The 18442-nt window shown below is 43.9% G+C and overlaps 1 protein-coding gene across 2 annotated transcripts in view; it reads left to right on the top strand.

Moving 5' to 3' along the window:
- GYS2 (glycogen synthase 2) overlaps window positions 1–15202 on the top strand; it is a 33898-nt gene extending 18696 nt beyond the window's left edge. For both annotated transcript variants that reach the window (XM_015827213.1, XM_015827214.1), the window contains exons 6-16: window positions 872–989; window positions 3344–3464; window positions 5221–5327; window positions 6723–6782; window positions 7840–7918; window positions 10000–10113; window positions 12506–12632; window positions 13021–13116; window positions 13756–13919; window positions 14695–14775; window positions 14984–15202. In XM_015827213.1, coding sequence (XP_015682699.1) covers window positions 872–989; window positions 3344–3464; window positions 5221–5327; window positions 6723–6782; window positions 7840–7918; window positions 10000–10113; window positions 12506–12632; window positions 13021–13116; window positions 13756–13919; window positions 14695–14775; window positions 14984–15202 — 1286 coding nt within the window. The remainder of the gene's footprint in view (window positions 1–871; window positions 990–3343; window positions 3465–5220; window positions 5328–6722; window positions 6783–7839; window positions 7919–9999; window positions 10114–12505; window positions 12633–13020; window positions 13117–13755; window positions 13920–14694; window positions 14776–14983) is intronic.
- The last annotated feature ends 3240 nt before the right edge of the window (window positions 15203–18442 follow it).

The following is an 18442-nucleotide window of genomic DNA, read 5'->3' as shown; positions in this document are numbered from 1 at the left end:
AATGGTTTGCTTCAAATAATTATATGTGTGTCAATGTCCCACCATCATCTCTTCTCTTCTCTTCTCTTCTCTTCTCTTCTCTTCTCTTCTCTTCTCTTCTCTTCTCTTCTCTTCTCTTCTCTTCTGCATCTAGTCTAATCCTAGTCCTAGTCCTACGATAGTCCTAGCCCAGTGATGGTGAACCTTTTAGAGACCGAGTGCCCCAAAACTGGCCCTGCTCCCGCTCCATCCCCTGTCCCGCCCCTGCCCCGCCCCCACCCTGCCTGTTCGCAGGGCTACTCACCGCCTCCAGGGCCTGCCGCAGATCATCCAGGCAGCCCAGCAGTGCCATGGCAGCCACGCCCTCTGCCCATGCCCCGCAGCATCAACTGTGCATGATGGGGCGTGATGGCAGAGTCTTGTCTACGCTGCCTGGGTGCCATGTCCTTGGCTGCGTTGCTCCGTGTGGGCCACACTCGGGGGCGACTCTCCTCCAGGGGGGCTGCTGGTGAGGAGGGGATCGTAGGGGGAGGCAAGGCTGGGGCAACAGCACACGTGCCCACCGAGAGGACTCCGAGCGCCACCTCTGGCACCCGTGCCATAGGTTCGCCACCACTGTCCTAGCCCATTCTGTTCTACTCTACTCTACTCTACTCTACTCTACTCTACTCTACTCTACTCTACTCTACTCTACTCTACTCTACTCTACTCTACTCTACTCTACTCTACTCCACTCCACTCCACTCCACTCCACTCCACTGGCATTCTATTCTATATTGATATTGATATTCTATTGGTACACATTCCAATTCCTGAAGGACCAACTTCTCAGCTTCTTATCCTAGTTGTGACTACACCTCTAAATTCATTGTCTTTCTTTTCCTTTAACCAGATGTTGTCACGCCCAATGGCCTAAACATTAAGAAATTCTCGGCTATGCATGAATTTCAGAACCTGCACGCCACCAATAAAGCCAGGATCCAAGAGTTCGTTCGAGGTCATTTCTACGGGTAGGATATGCCTTTCAAAATTGATACCTGCGTCACTCTGAAATATAGGCGCAAGGAAGAGATGCTATATTTCCAACCAAGCAGATGAAGAAGAAAAAAAAATTGCACTGTAGTCCTTGACTTACAACCATAATCGGAACCAGAATTTCCATTGCCAAGCAAGGTGGTTTGCAAATCATTTTACGACCGTTTTTGCCATAGTTGTTAAGGGAATCGCTGCAGTTGTTAAGCGAATCACATGATCGTGAAGGGAATCTGGCTTTAGAATAGAATAGAATAGAATAGAATAGAATAGAATAGAAAAGAATAGAATAGAATAGAATAGAATAGAATGGAATGGAATGGAACGGAACGGAACGGAACGGAACGGAACAGAATAGATGCAATGGGGAAGAATCGAACGGAACGGAACGGAACAGAACAGAACAGAATAGAATAGATGCAATGGAAAAGAATAGAATAGGAATAGAATAGAATAGAATGGAATGGAATGGAAGGAATGGAATGGAATGGAATTGAATGGAATTGAATGGAATGGAATGGAATGGAATGGAATGGAATAGAATAGAATAGAATAGAATAGAATAGAATAGAATAGAATAGAATAGAATGGAATGGAATGGAATGGAATGGAATGGAATGGAATGGAATAGAGCTGGAAGGGACCTTGGAGGTCTTCTAGTCCAGCCCCCCGCTCAAGCAGGAGAACCTGTACCATCTCAGACAAGACCCTTTGATTTCTAAAGCCGGCTGGGGAAGGTTGCAGAAGGTAACAGCTGCAATAGTTGTGAATACACGCTGGTTACCAAATGCCCGAATTTTGTAACTGTGAGGACTGGTTGTAAGTCTCTTTTTCCCCCTGTGTTGTAATTTTGAACAGTGATTGAATGGATGGCTGTAAATTGAGATCTGCCTGTATGCCATCTTGCAAATTGGTTTACATATGTTCACTGTTTTTAATCCTGCATCTGAAATAGTAGGGTCCTTTACAGTAACAAGTCCTGTGCTGTCGATGTCAGATTAGAAGATTCACCAAGCTGTTTTGACCCTTCTCCGCTGCGAAGAGTTAAGAATTACTGGGTATTTGGGAAAAGCAGAGAAAAAAAACCCGAAGTGATTTAATCAGTCTCTTGTTTTGCCCGTCACTTTCCCTTCTTCAAATCTAAAATCCTGAAGAGCTGAGTTTGCACTTTATGCTAACAAGGTTAAAAAGGGCTGGATAATTAATGATCTAGCACAGTGATGGCGAATATTTTAGAGACCGAGTGCCCCAAAACCGCCCCCGCCCCCCACTCTGCTCCTCTCCCTGCCTGCTCCGCCCCACCCCACTCACCCGCAGGGCCACCCACCGCCTCCACGGCCTGCTGCAGATTGCCCAGGCGGTCCAGTAGTGCCATGGCAGCCACGCCCTCCACCCGTGCCCCGCAGCATCAACTGCACATGACAGGCTGTGAGGGTAGAGTCTTGTCCCCATTGCCCGACTGCCATGTCCTTGGCCGTGCTGCTCCGCGTGGGCTGCGCTCGGGGGCAACTTTCCTCCAGGGGGGCTGCTGGTAAGGAGGGGGCCATGGGGGGAGGTGGCGCTGGGGCAATGGCGTATGTGCCCACAGAGAAGGCTCCGAGTGCCGCCTCTGGCACACGTGCCATAGGTTCACCACCACTGATCTAGCATGTTAAGAAAACCTAAATTAGTGTGTCCAGTCTTGGTAACTTTAAGAACTGTGGACTTCAACTCCCAGAATTCTGGCTTGGGAATTTTGGGAGTTGAAGTCCATACGTCTTAAAGTTGCCAAGGTTGGACACCCTTGGCCTGACCCTTGTATTAGCATGTTGCTGAACCATGCCCTCATGCTGAGGCATAATTTGGGCCTAGCATGCTTTGTGAATACAGAGATTGGTTAACCTGGGTTTAGCATGTTGTGGGAAAACCCCATCAGTGGCAGCAAAACTGGGTCATGTTTAATGCACCTCTTACTCCTGTTCTGCAAATAGTTTCCTTGGAGAAGTAGGAGTCGGGGTTTCAAGAGTTATGTTTTTAACTGAATTTTTAGTAGAATCTTCGAGTCAATATAATGCATGTATTCACATGCATTTTTTTCTGGCGAGGATTATGTATTGAGGGATTTAGTCTGTTCCTTTGAGGCATTCCTTCGGCTTTGTATCTGTGGGCCCCGTAGGGAGATCAGGTGTTTCTTTGCTATTCAGGATACACACATATAGCTGAAAGCAAGCTAGGTTATGCTCAGCTTCCAATGTTGTCGTTAGACATCTGTGACCTTTGTTCAACATCGCGGATGGTGTGTTTGTTTGAACAACAGTTTACAGCATTGTGCCCTTGTTTGCTCTCTTTCCAGCCATCTTGATTTCAACCTTGAAAAGACTTTGTTTTTCTTCATTGCCGGGAGATACGAGTTTTCAAACAAAGGAGCGGACATGTTTTTGGAGGCCTTATCAAGATTAAATTTCTTACTGAGGGTAAGGAAGAGGACAGGCATCTCAGAAGCTCCCATAGTCAGCCATAGGGAGAGCGACGATGGGTGAGACCAAAATCAGCATTCTTTGGGGAACTCAACATCCGTGGCTTGTCCATGCTGGCTGGGGAATTCTGGGAGTTGAAGTCCACAAATCTAAAAGTTGCCAAGTTTGGAGACCCCTGACCTATTACAATCCTCCTGTAGATATTTCTGAGAAATCAGTATAGAAAGACTCAATGCCCCTATCAGTGGAACCATAATTATAGCAATAGCAATAGCACTTAGACTTGTATACCACTTCATAGTGCTTTACAGCTCTCTCTAAGCGCTTTACAGAATCAGCCTGTTGCCCCCCAACAATCTGGGTCCTCATTTTACTGACCTCGGAAGGACAGAAGGCTGAGTCAACCTTGAGCTGGTGAGAATTGAACTGCCAAACTGTTGGCAGCTGGCAGTCAGCAGAAGTAGCCTGCAGTACTGCATTCTAACCACTGCGCCACCATATACTGTAAAGGATTAAATAGGATCTAAAAATCCTAAATTTGGAAGGATCGTCAAGACCATCAAGTCTAGCCTGCTGTTTAGAAGAATCCTAATTAAAGTAGGTTCCATTGCTTGATGGAATTACTGTTCCATACATGCTATTGCTATTACAGCCATTATCAATTGGTTTTGCTGTTGAGCTGTTTGTACCTTCATTCGGTCGTGATGGGGAACTCGTGTTGACTTTTTCCTTCATTGCAAGTAGTCTTCATTTTATCACCAGTGGATTTCTGTTGCTAAGCAAGGCGGTTGTTATGTGCCTTATTTTGTGATCATTTTCGCTACACAGTGGAACAAACCTCACTTAACAATCGCCTTGCTTAGCAACAGAAACTTTGGGATCGATTGCAGTCATAAGTCGAGGACCACTTGTACTTGAATGCCACTGTAGCTAGGGATGAGTTAAGCCTGTCTCATTCATGATCTCAGGATGAGACACAGCAGAAAAACCATGCCATCTGTCGAGCGCCAGGAAAATCGGGAGATCCAGGCAGTTCAAATGGGTAGAACGATTTATTGTAAGCTTAAGCGCTCCATAAGAATCTGAACTACTAACAGCCAAGGGAAATTAGCGGGAGATAAGAATAGAAGAAATTCAAATGGGCTGGATTTAGATCTCTTTTGAGTGTGAAGTGATTCATCACTGACGACGCATTTGATCCCTCCTTCGGGCTCAGCCTGGTCATCTCCTATGACCATTTGTGCCTATAGGTGCCTATAGGGCAGTGGTGGGATTCAAATACCTGAACATCTGGTTCTCTGCAGGGATGTAGGCCTGGGCCTCCAAGGCCTAGAATGAATTTCCGGAAGTGACATCCATGCACTTCCTGTGGGCTATTCTAGGCCTGAGAGGCCTCCTCCGGGCCACCGAGGCCTAGAACGGACTTCTTGAAGTGACATCCACGTACTTCCAGCGGGCCATTCTAGGCCTGGGAGGCCTGGGAGGCCTCCACCAGGCCTAGAACGGACTTCCGGAAGTGACATCCACGCTTCTCCAGGCCTCCAAGGCCTAGAATGGACTTCCAGAAGCAGCATGGGTTCAGCTGGTTCTCCGAACTCAACAAAATTTAGCTACCGGTTCTACCGAACCGGTGCAAACTGGCTGAATCCCACCATTGCTATAGGGACATGGTGTAAAAGACAAGAACAGGAAAGGCAATAAAAGGGGAGGAAAATATCTTTACCTCTGCTAAAAATGTGCTTTTCTCTTTTAGGTGCACAGAAGTGATGTCACAGTCATTGTATTCTTTATAATGCCAGCAAAAACCAACAATTTCAACGTGGAGACACTGAAAGGCCAGGCAGTCCGGAAACAGCTTTGGTAAACTTCTTTCTGTTGTCCAATATAATGGACAGATGATCATGTCCTGTTTCTAATTTGAATACCGTCTGGTATCCCGGAGGTGCAGTGGTTAGAATGCAGTATTGCAGGCTATTTCTGCCCGCAGTCTGGAGTTTGATCCTGACAGGGCTCAAGGAGGATTCAGCTTTCCATCCTTCCGAGGTCGATAAAACAAGGACCTAAATTGTTGGGGGCAATATGCAAATAATGCTTCCTCATTGTCAACCGCGCAGAGAATGCGGCAAAGAGCTATGGAGCAGTCTATAAGCCTAAATGCTATTGCTATGCTAACTGTATCCATCACTCCAGACAATTTCAGGATGTGAAGGATGGTAGCATCAATCAGGCTACAAATGTCTTGGGTGGACTTTGAGAGTTGCCAGATGCCAAAAAAAAGACAACAAATATTTGCCTATATGCCCAAACTTCCCATTTCTCAGAGACAAATTGCGTTCTTCCCCTCAACATTCCTCAGTTACGTCTATAGGTTTCTTTATGACCCGACACATAAGGTACATTCTCCCTAACCTGTAAAGATGTTCTCCCTACTAAGATGACAGCTGATCAGTATGCCAATCTTCCATACCAAGATCAAGTATGTATTTGCTTAAATACGAGTAGTCCTTGAGTTACAGCCACTTGTTTAGCGACTATTCGAAGTTACAGCAGCACTGAAAGAAGTGACTTTTACAACAGGCACTTAGAACCATTGCAGCATCCCCCCCCCCATGGTCACATGATCAAAATTCAGACACATGGCAACTGACTCATATTTATGACAGTTGCAGCTTCCTGAGGTCAAACGATCACCATTTGCGACCTTCCCACCAGCCTCCAACAAGCAAAGCCCCTGAAGGCAGGATAAGAAGCAACGGATGGAAACTAACCAAAGAGAAAAGCAACCTAGAACTAAGAAGAAACTTTCCTAAGAAGAAACTTTATTATTATTATAATAATAATAATAATCATCGCACAGTCAGCCAGATGTTCAGACTGGATTTGGCATTTTTGTCTACCTATCGAGTCCTTACCAAGGACCTGGGATAGGTAGATGTGGATGTTTGATGGTATTACAGATATCGTTGCAGGATGGAAGCAGTTCTTAGTAAGGCTGCCTTTTGCAATTGACTAATGGTGAATTTGTCAATGCCAATGGTGTTCAAGTGGTGCTCCAGTTGTTTTGGGATTGCACCCAAGGCACCTACCCTTGCTTGCCTTTTCCACAGTCTTTCTATTTCTATTATTTCTATTATTTCTATTATTATTATTATTATTATTATTATTATTATTATTATTATTATTAATGGAGGAAGCTCAATTTCCCCATTGAAACACAGAGTCTGTTTCTTTACATTCTGTTTTACTCTTTCTTAGGGACACCGCACATTCAGTGAAGGAAAAATTTGGTAAGAAACTCTATGAAGCACTGCTAAGGTGAGAATTCAGCAGAATTATGCACCTGTGCAATCTTTCTTGTTTTTTTATACAGATGACAAAGATTTTGTATGTGTTTTACATACAGAAGATGCCTTGATGTAGAAATTAATATGGCATAGCTGTGAACCGTCTACGTTTATGTCTGAAGACATATCCAAAGTTGTCACTCGCTGTAGATACAGCAAACATGTTCTGGAGGTCGAACTAGGACAGGGGTAGGCAACCTTGGCTCTTTTATGACTCGTGGACTTCAACTCCCAGAATTCCTGAGCCAGCCATACTGAGGGGAAAGGGAGAGTTTCCAAGCTGAGCCATGCTGGCTCAGGAATTCTGGGAGTTGAAGTCCACGAGTCATAAAAGAGCCAAGGTTGCCTACCCCTGAACTAGGATTACACGCAATGTTGTATTTAGTTATTGTGTCTTATTTTCTAGAATTTGTCATTAGCTTTCAAACGTCCCCAGGGCCAGTCTTTACATAGTGCTAGAAAAATTTCTTGGGACACTGAAAAACCACTTCTACAGATAGTCTTTGACTTACAACAGTACCTTTACTGACCATTCAGGGTTACAGCAGCACTGAAAAAATGTGACTTATGACCTTTTTTCACAGTCACGTGATCAAAATTCAGGCGCTTGGCAATTGACTCATATTTATGACGGTCGCAGTGTCCCGGGGTCATGGGATCCCCTTTTGCAACCTTCTGACAAGCAAAGTTAATGGGGGAAGCCAGATTCATTTAACAACTGTGTTACTAAACAACTGCAGTGGTTCACTTAACAGCTGTGGCAAGAAAAATCATAACATGGGGCAAAATTCATTGAGCAACTGTTTCACTTTTAATAAATGTACTAGTGATTACCTCTTGGAAAATGCATGCATTACAGTTGCTTTGAAGTAAGCGACACTGAGCTCCATGGGGTTTGAATTGGCACAGGCAACCATAGGATTATTGTAATCTGTTAATCCCAGAAGTCAATTTCAAAGATTTGCAGGAGATGGGATATACTTCTTTTTTTTTTTTCCCCTAAGGAATTAATTTTCTTACATCCACAGAGGAGAAATTCCTGACATGAACAAGATCATAGATCGTGATGACCTAACTATTATGAAACGAGCCATCTATTCCACCCAGGTGTGTTTTTTTCTATAATAATAATAATAATAATAATAATAATAATAATAATAATAATAATAATAATAATAATAATAATAATAATAATAATAATAAAGTTGGGAGGGACCTTAGAGATCATCTAGTCCAACCCCCTGCTCAGGCAGGAAACTCTATACCATTTCAGACAAATGGCTGTCCAGTCTCTTCTTAAAGACTTCCAGTGTTGGAGCATTCACCACTTCTGGAGGCAGGTTGTTCCACTGGTTAATTGTTCTAACTGTCAGGAAGTTTCTCCTTAGTTCTAGGTTGCTTCTCTCCTCGGTTAATTTCCATCTGTTGCTTCTTGTCCTGCCTTCAGGCGCTTTGGAGAATAGCTTGACTCCCTCTTCTTTGTGGCAGCTCCTGAGATATTGGAACACTGCTATCATGTCACCCCTCATCCTTCTCTTCATTAAACTAGACATACCCAATTTCAGCAACCGTTCCTCATATGTTTTAGCCTCCAGTCCCCTGATCATCTTTGTTACTCTTCTCTGTACTCTTTCTAGAGTCTCAACTTCTTTTTTACATCGTGGTGACCAAAACTGGATGCAGTATTCCAAGTGTGGCCTTACCAAGGCATTTTCAAAATTCATGACTATTATTTGAGCAAGAAGGCATATATCTTTGTCTCATCTGCACTGAGTCAATAGAAGAGGATATTTGTTGCTCAGGGGTTGAAGTAAGGGGTCCTTGGTGTTCTCTGAACTTGGTTGTTTTCTTGCAGACATTTCATGACCCAAGTAGGTAACATCATCAGTGCTAGAAAGGAGTGGGCTTTGCTCTTTGTTCACATACTAGTGGCTTGCCCTGTAAGTGTTGATGGTGGTGTTCTTGGTGGTTCCTTGATTAGGCTGTTGTTTAGTGTTGGACTTTTTGTCTGAATTGTTAGTTTCTTGATTGGGGTATTGTTTAATGCTTGCTTGTTGGTCTACTATTAATCTTGGTGTTAATCTCTGCTTATCTGGGTGTTGATGGCTGGCAAAGAGGCGTTGTGGTCTTTTAGTTTGTGTTTGTCTCTTTTGAATGGTATGTAGATGTGGTTTATCTCTATGTGCCTGTTGATGGCTGATTTGTTTGTCCGAGTGCCAGGCTTCCAAGAATTCTCTAGCATTTTTGGATTTAACTTGATCTAGACCAGGGGTCTTCAAACTTGGCCCTTTTATGACTTGTGGACTTCAACTCCCAGAATTCCCCAGCCAGGCATGCTGGCTGAGGAATTCTGGGAGTTGAAGTCCACAAGTCATAAAAGGGCCAAATTTGAAGACTCCTGATCTAGATACTAAATCAGCTATAGCTGGTTCCCATGACAGAATATTCCCTTGGCGCCAAAAGCAGTTATGCCACAGAAAAGATTCCCAGCATATTTTCCACCTCTTCCAATGGGCTGACTGGAAGCTTCTACAAAGCTCAACCACACACGTCTGCCCCCAGTTTGAAGGAGTTTAACCCAAGCATCAATTTACATCTTTAATGCACTTTGGGCCTATATAAAATGGGTGTCAGAACCCATATTCTAAGTGGGTTCTTTTCTATCTTTAACTCAAACTCTACTCTCTCTATATTTCTGGGTTCTGCCATGCCCTGGATGGGGGGGGGAGCACTGCAGGTTATTGCTCTGATTTCCTCTGTCACTACACTGCATACTTTTTCTGTGAACTATCTCTTCCCTTGATGTCAGCTAGAAAGAGAGGGGAGAAGAAAGGAATGTGCCTCCAACTGGCTTATCTCCCCATTCGGAGGGGAAGGTGTGAAAAACCGACAAAACATCGCTGCAACCCTGAGACAGCCTGGCGTTATCTGCTCTTTCCCACAACAAACCTAACACCTGGGGATTGGCCCATGTGAACTGACCGGATGAACCTTGGGGTGGAGTTTGCTTGGGACATCTTTAACCTATTGATCTGAGCAGGAAACCCTCAGATCCTGTCTAGTATGCCTGCTATCAGCATCTCCTAATAAAAGTTCCTTTTGGAAGAAACCGCTTCCACGAGTTCTGCTTCCTTAGGATGAGGTTTTGAAGTGGGCCCTGACAGTGGGCTTCTTTCATTTTATGGCAGCGGCAGAGCCTCCCACCCGTGACAACACACAACATGATCGATGACTCCGGCGATCCCATCCTGAGCACCATCAGACGGATCGGTTTGTTCAATAATCGGACGGATCGAGTTAAGGTATTAAGATGAGCTTCTTATCTCTCCCTGCTTCTTGGAGTAGACATGGTCTTATAAGGCCACCTGCCCCGGATGAAAACAATGCCCAAAGAAGGGTAGGATTCCCCAGCCCAGATCAGCAAAATCCCACTGGCTCTGTAGTTAGATTCAGAATTATCTGTGGGAAGGGGAAATGAAAAAAAAATCAGGATGGCTGTCAGACCTGCCCCAGTGTAATCCCTTAGGGAAAAAAACCTCTTGAGTCCATTTGGTTGAAGTGAAAAGTACTTTTACTAAGAGATGCTGGCTGAGGTAAAATCAGGTGGAATCTAAAGTTCCCACACAACAATACAGAACTATTCCCCTCGGTTCTCCATCCCTCCCCCCCATGCCCAGTCCATCTTTAGCCAATCCGACATCGCCGAGATGTTTTGGGAACGCTGAGGTGTTTAGGCTGAGGAAATTCCACACTCAGGGCAAACGGCCTTGAAGATGCCTGGCGCGAACCAAATTCCATACTGCTCTGCTCTTCTTCAACTGTTCCCACCATAGAATGTACAGATTTATTGCCCGTGTGTTTCTCCCTCCCTTCCAAGGTGCTTTGATGGCAGAATGCCAACGAGGTGCCAAGCCAAAGATGGTAGACTCGACAAGGGGAGCCGCAACCCAATGATAGAACCCCCCCCCCCAATTTGTTTTTATGTGCAATGCAACACATGTGAAAAGGGAATGGAGTTTCATTCATTCACTGTGGAGCCAGCTTGCTCTGGGGGTTAAGGAGTCAGGTTAGAAAGTGGGAGATTGTGAGTTCAAGTCCCTTTTTAGGCATGAAAGTCGGCTGGGCGACGTTAGGCCAATCCCCAGGAGACTGTGAGTTCTAGTCCCGCCTTAGGCATGAAAGCCAGCTGGCTGACTTTGGGCCGATCCCCAGGAGACTGTGAGTTCTAGTCTCGCCTTAGGTATGAAAGCCAGCTGGGTGACTTTAGGCCAATCCCCAGGAGACTGTGAGTTCTATTCCTGCCTTAGGCATTGTGTGATTCATTGTCTAGTTGAAATAACTAGACTTCCAAGAGAAAACAATGGTAATTTAGTTGTGCTACTTTGCAAAGAGGGTGTTCCTCCTGCACACAGGAACAATGGACACGCCTTAAATTATCAATATTCTTTCTTTATATTCCCTATTGCGGTTACTAATTTACCTCCCACCTTTTCTTCATTGGCTTAGTAATCATGTCGTCACAACCTATCCGAAGATCCTAAAGCAGACATGTCAAACACAAGGCCCGGGGGCCGGATGCGGCCCACGAAGTGGTTTCATGTGGCCCGCAAAGCCATCCTGGAAACAGTGAGGGAACGGCCCCCGCTGCCTTGGCCCTGGCCCAGGCCGGCCGGGAGCCAATGTACAATTTTGTGGTGGCCATCTAGGCTGAAACGCATTCAGTGTTAGCTCCACAAGGCCGTCTAGAAACAGTGAGGAACCAGCCCCTGCCGCGTCGGCTCCATCCCCTGGGTGCATGCTGGGGAGGAGTCACCCTTTGTGAGGAATGAAGAAATGGACCATGCCTTGGCGCTTGTCCTGGTCCCACCCCATTCTGCCAGAGACCCTCAGATCTGTCCCACTCCTGCCCAGGCCCCCACAGGCACCCTTGACGCGAATGATGTAGAGCTGGCCACGCCCACCCAGTAGGCCATACCCACTCCATCCACGCCCACCCAGTAAGCCGCACCCACCCTGGCCACACACCCCCGCCCCTCTCCAGGGCAACCACAATGCTGATGCAGCCCTCAATGAAATTGAGTTTGACACCCCTGTCCTAAAGTGAATACATTATCTCCACTTCCGATTATATCTTCCATTACTCTAATTCTATTGCCCCCTGCCCTTATTTACAAATTATCTTTTATGACTACTAGTTCCTAGGGGTTGTCTCTAGAGTACAGTAACTATCATATCAGCAAATTCTGGTTAAGACTGGTTTTCAGCATAGCCGAGACCTTCCTAGATACAATACTCAAGTTTCAGCTAGGCTCATAAGATTAAAATATATTCACGGGCTAGCATGTCTTCCAGTTCTGTAGAAACAATTAGCCCTTTTTTTCCCACAGGCATGAAAGTCAGCTAGGTGACTTTGGGCCAATCACCAAGAGTTCGAATCCCCTTTTAGGCACGAAAGCCAGCTGGGTGACTTTGGGCCAATCACCAGAAGACTGGGAGTTCTAGTTCTGCTTTCGGCATGAAAGTCAGCTAAGTGACTTTAGTCCAATCGCCACTAAAAAAGTCAAGTCCATACTTCAGCCCACCCCACTTCACATAATCAAGATAACTGCTACTCTATTCTCAACTTGACATTCCTCCAGATCCTTGCTGGGAAAGTACCATGGATTTTCTTAACTTCTTCTTTCTCCTCTGCAGGTAATCCTGCATCCCGAATTTCTTTCTTCAACCAGTCCATTATTACCAATGGACTATGAAGAGTTTGTCAGAGGCTGCCATCTTGGGGTCTTTCCATCCTATTATGAACCCTGGGGGTATACTCCAGGTGAGCAGGCTGAATCCTGTTCATGTATCACTTGTTAATGATTCCCAGATACAGGTAGTCCTTCCTTCCTTCCCTCCTTCCCTCCTTCCTCCCTCCCTCCCTCCCTCCCTCCCTTCTTTCCTTCCTTCCTTCCTTCCTTCCTTCCTTCCTTCCTTCCTTCCTTCCTCCCTCCCTCCCTCCCTCCCTCCCTCCCTTCCTTCCTTCCTCCCTCCGTCCCTCCCTCCTTCTTTCCTTCCTTCCAGTCAATATCTGTAGTGGTGCAAATTTGAAAACAAAAACAAAAAACTGGCCGATGGTTTCAGTGAGGCTCAATAACTCCTCCTTCTGATGTGATGCTGCAGATTAGTTCGTTGGTCTGAAATTCTGTTCACTTTTTCTCTTTTCGCAGCTGAATGCACCGTCATGGGCATCCCCAGTGTTACCACGAACCTGTCGGGATTTGGCTGTTTCATGCAGGAACATGTAGCTGACCCGGCTGCTTATGGTAACAAGATTCAGGTTAAACCAGGGCATGTCATTCATGTGCCACCATCCAGTATGTGAACTACCATATTAGATAAGTGTTATCAGCATAACAATTGCTGTCCAGCCCTATTCTGATACCAAAGTTGGAAAATGTTCTTGTGTTGAACAGTTTTAATGCAGGCATTATTTTAGGGTGGCAAAATGTGAGCTTACCAAGTTTGAAAAGTCTAACGAAATGAAAGGAATAAGGGTGACATGATAGCAGTCTTCCAGGACTTGACGTTCCATTAATCAGTGGAACGACTTGCCTCCAGAAGTTGTGGGTGCTCCAACACTGGTGGGTTTTAAGAAGAGACTGGACAACCATTTGTCTGAAATAGTATAGGGTCTCCTGCTTGAGCAAGGGGCTGGACTAGAAGATCTCCAAGGTCCCTTCCAACTCTGTTATTCTATGTTCTAAATTCAGTTGGGGAAAAAATGAAAAAGAGAAGAAAGAGAAGGAGATTGCAATTTGGCTAAACCAAAGTCGAATGTCCCTATTTTATGACAGAATGAATTGTGGAGATGTAGTCATTATTATGGATAATAATTGATAGGACAGAGATCTTCAAAGGTCCCAATGGCCTAGTGTCCAGTCAACCCCAATTGTCTCTCTCAGGCATTTACATTGTGGACCGGCAATTCCGTTCTCCGGACGAGTCTTGCAATCAGCTGACCCAGTTCCTGTATGCATTCTGCCAACAGTCAAGACGACAAAGAATCGTCCAGAGGAACCGAACAGAAAGGCTTTCAGATCTGCTGGACTGGAGATATTTAGGGAGAGTAAGTAAGGTTGATATGTAGTCTTGGTTTAGATCAGGTGTATCCAACCTTGGCAACTCGTGGACTTCAACTCCCAGAATTCTTTAGCCAGCCATGCTGCTTGGGGAATTCTGGGAGTTGAAGTCCACAGCTATTAAAGTCGCCAAGGGCGGACCGATTTAGATTATTTTCTGGCAGGGGTGTCTGCAAAATGTAGTCCAAAAAGTCAAAGTTGTAGCCCAATTAATGTTTTGCTTGTTGTTTATGGGTGTTGCATTTTTGCAACTTTAATCACATCTTGAGTTGTGGTTGATATCTTGACCAACGGGTGGAAACTAATCAAGGAGAGAAGCAACCTAGAACTAAGGAGAAACTTCCTGACATTTAGAACAATTAACCAGTGGAACAACCTGCCTCCAGAAGCAGTGAATGCTCCAACACTGGAAGCTTTTAAGAAGAGACTGGACAGCCATTTGTCCAAAATGGTGTAGGGTTTCCTGCCTGAGCAGGGGGTTGGACTAGATGACCTCCAAGGTCCCTTCCAAATTTTTTATTATTATTATTATTATTATTATTATTATTATTATTATTATTATTATTATTATTATTATTATTATTATTATTATTATTATTAACCATACCCTGCAGACATCCTTTATTTTGCAAACTGCAGATATTAACATTTAATAGCTACTCTCTGTGATTAAAAACAGTTAAACTTTCTCTTGATTTGCATTTCAGAGTCCCTGGTTATTTGGACTATTTAACTGGCAGATTTCTCTGTTTCTTCTTACAGTATTATATGCATGCCAGGCACTTAGCTCTGAGCCGGACTTTTCCTGAAAAATTTGAGATGGAACCAAATGCCCCACCCAAGGTAAACGTTTTAAAATGAAAGCATTAACAGGCAAATAGCTGGGATTATAAACATGTTGCCTTTTGTAGAGAGAGACAGCGTGATGTAGTTAATGGCGAGAAAGGTGAGAAACCAGGAGACAGCGAGTTCTAGTCCTGTCTTAGCTTTAAAGCCAGATGGGTGACCTGTATATTTATTTCCTTTTTTTTTTTTTTTACTTCTTTTACAGACCGAGGGTTTTCGTTATCCACGTCCTTCATCGGTTCCTCCCTCGCCTTCCGTTTCTCAGCACAACAGCCCCCACCAGAGCGATGAGGAAGTGGAAGATGATGAAAGATACGACGAGGAGGAAGAGGCTGAGAGGGACAGACAGAACATAAAATCTCCCTTCTCCTTCACCGCTATGCCAACGAGGAAGAAGAAACAGCACGGGGAATACAGGAACTAATCCATCAAATCCTTCATTCATGGCCTTGAGTTGGTGCTACTTCCTCAGATATACACATGTCAACCTAGAGCAAGGGTAGGCAACCTTGGCTCTTTTATGACTCGTGGACTTCAACTCCCAGAATTCCTGAGCCAGCCATGCTGAGGGGAAAGGGAGAGGCTTCCAAGCTGAGCCATGCTGGCTCAGGAATTCTGGGAGTTGAAGTCCACAAGTCATAAAAGGGCCAAGGTTGCCTACCCCTGCCCTATACCATTCAGACAAATGGCTGTCCAGTCTCTTCTCTTAGCTACAAGTTTGAAGGCAGCTTTTCCTCACTATTTTCTTTAAGAGACAATTTTTATGCAGCTTTTCTCAGCAATGGTTTTCTTCATAGGAATATTAGTTAAAGGCCAACTATTTTCTGTATATGACAGTGGTAGGCAACCTTGGCTCTTTTATGACTTCTGGACTTCAACTCCCAGAATTCCTGAGCCAGCATGGGTCAGCATGGAAACCTCTCCCTTTCCCCTCAGCATGGCTGGCTCAGGAATTCTGGGAGTTGAAGTCCACGAGTCATAAAAGAGCCAAGGTTGCCTACCCATGACCTAGAGGCTAGAGGGCTATACTGGACAGGCTGGAAATATCAGGGCATCATGCCAGAACCAAATATCAAATTCAATCATTTGAATTCCTACTTTTTCCTACAGTCAGTAATTCTGATGGTGTTTTTTTTTAAATTTCATCTTCTTCTTTGGAGTTAGAAGATGATGGTATTAAAGATTAAAGGATTGCCTCTCGACTCTTGCTCTGCAATTGTTGAATATCTTGAGGTTGCTGGAAGTCCAAGGGGTTTGTGGCTTGTACATTTTTAGGCAAAGAAAACCACAGTAGATTGAGTCACCGGTGATACTGTTAGCATATTGTAGTTGTACATAGGCAAAGTCTGAAGATTCATGTTATGCGGGGTAGAAAAGTCAGATCTTCCAAAGCCTTTCAACCGTGAGGACTCGATGCTGCCTCAGACACTGGGAGAAAGTCTACCTCTGCATCAGGAGTGTCCAACTTTGGCAACTTTAACACCTGCGGACTTCTAGTCTAATGAAAAGACTAGGAGTGACATGATAGCAGGGACTGCCACACAGACGAGGGGGGTCAACCTATTCTCCAAAGCACCTGAAAGCAGGACAAGAAGCTATGGATGGAAAATAATAATAATGAAAATAACAACAACAACAACAACAATAATAAAGTTGAAAGGTATCTTGGAGGTCATCTAGTCCAACCCCCTGCTCAGGCAGGAAACCCTATACCATTTCAGACAAATGGCTGTCTAGTCTCTTCTTAAAAACTTCCAGTCTTGGAGCATTCACTGCTTCTGGAGGCAGGTCGTTCCACTGGTTAATTGTTCTCACTGTCAGGTTGCTTCTCTCCTTGGTTATCTTCCATCCATTGCTTCTTGTCCTGCCTTCAGGGGCTTTGGAGAATAGCTTGACTCCCTCTTCTTTGTGGCAGCCCCTGAGATATTGGAGCACTGCTATCACGTCAGTCCTCGTCCTAATCAAGGAGACAAGCAACCTAGAACTAAGGAGGAATTTCCTAACAGTGAGAATAATAGTAAAATGGATTGCCTCCAGAGGTTGTGGATCCTCCATCACTAGAGATTTTAAAGAAGAACTAGGACAGCCATTTGTCTCAAATAGTACAGGGGGTTGAGCAGGGGGTTGGACTAGAAGACCTCCAAGGTCCCTTCCAACTCTGTTATTCTGCTAATCTTTGCCCAAAATTCACCTTAAAGTCAGGAAAATTAAAACCCCATCACCATTTAATAGATGTAATTTCGATAAGGAAAATCTAAAATCTTTCCCAGAAAAATGTTTACTATCTTATCAAGCAGTTGTAACAGTATTAAAATAAGAATATCTCTGAGTCGATATCTCAGTCTTGAACACTTATTTTTATGGTATTTACAGTATTTTTCCTCATAATCCCAATAAGACTTTTATACATCTATTTACATCAACATTAAGATAAACAATTTGATATATTTGCATCCATAAATGAAAAATGCAATGGGAAATATATGAGACATAATCCATTTATTTGAATAGTGTGGTAATTTACTAAATGGTTGGACAATATCAGTCTGTTTTGACATAGAGTAAAAGGAAGACAAACAACTGGCTAAATATAACTCTACAGCAAAGATTATATTAATTAGTAGTCAGATATTAAACATACAACCCCAAAAGCTGTTTAAAGAAACATTTGCTTTCTTCTAAATTTCATATGGCCTTCCTTTCCCACGCTTTCCCATTTCTGGACTATTTCTTCAAAATATTTGAAGAATCTACCCTACTTCCCTATGAAATAGTTCTAGTAAGAGATTTAAACTATAAAATATTGAAGTAGAAGACCTTTCTTTTTCTCACACAGCTTATCTTTTATTCCAAAATTCATACTGCCTGTTATAACAAAAACATTTGAGTATTTTGTCCAGTGCTTTTTTCTAAAAAAAAAAAAAAAAAAAAAAAGGTGCCAGAACTCACACACATCATACAATCCGCCTTGCCTACCCTACAAGGTTCCATCCAAAAAAGGTGCCAGAACTACGTTCTGGGCGTTCTCTGAGGAAAAAAAGCCCCGATTTTGTCACATATCAGCCAGCCACAGATAACCACTTAATAATAATAATAATAATAATAATAATAATAATAATAATAATAATAATAATAATAATAATAGTAGTAGTAGTAGTAGTAGTAGTAGTAGTAGTAGTAGTAGTAGTAGTAGTAGTAGTACTAGTAAAGTTGGAAGGGACCTTGGAGGTCATCTAGGCAGGAAACCCTATACCATTTCGGACAAATGGCTGTCCAGTCTCTTCTTAAAAACCTTTTTGGAGCATTCACCGCTTCTGGAGGCAGGTTGTTCCACTGGTTAATTGTTCTGTCAGGAAGTTTCTCCTTAGTTCTAGGTTGCTTCTCTCCTTGATGAGTTTCCACCCGTTGCTTCTTGTCCTGCCTTCAGGCGCTTTGGAGAATAGCTTGACTCCCTCTTCTTTGTGCCAGCCCCTGAGATATTGGAACACTGCTATCATGTCCCCCCTCGTCCTTCTCTTCATTAAACTAGACATACCCAATTCCAGCAGCCGTTCCTTATATGCTTTAGCCTCCAGTCCCCTAATCATCTTTGTTGCTCTTCTCTGTACTCTTTCTAGAGTCTCAACATCTTTTTTACATCGCGGTGACCAAAACTGGATGCAGT

This window comes from Protobothrops mucrosquamatus, unplaced genomic scaffold (genome assembly GCF_001527695.2).
Source record: "Protobothrops mucrosquamatus isolate PMUCROS unplaced genomic scaffold, P.Mucros_1.0 scaffold3566, whole genome shotgun sequence".
In the NCBI taxonomy this organism is placed as follows: domain Eukaryota; kingdom Metazoa; phylum Chordata; class Lepidosauria; order Squamata; family Viperidae; genus Protobothrops; species Protobothrops mucrosquamatus.
This window is presented reverse-complemented; position numbering and strand designations above follow the sequence as displayed.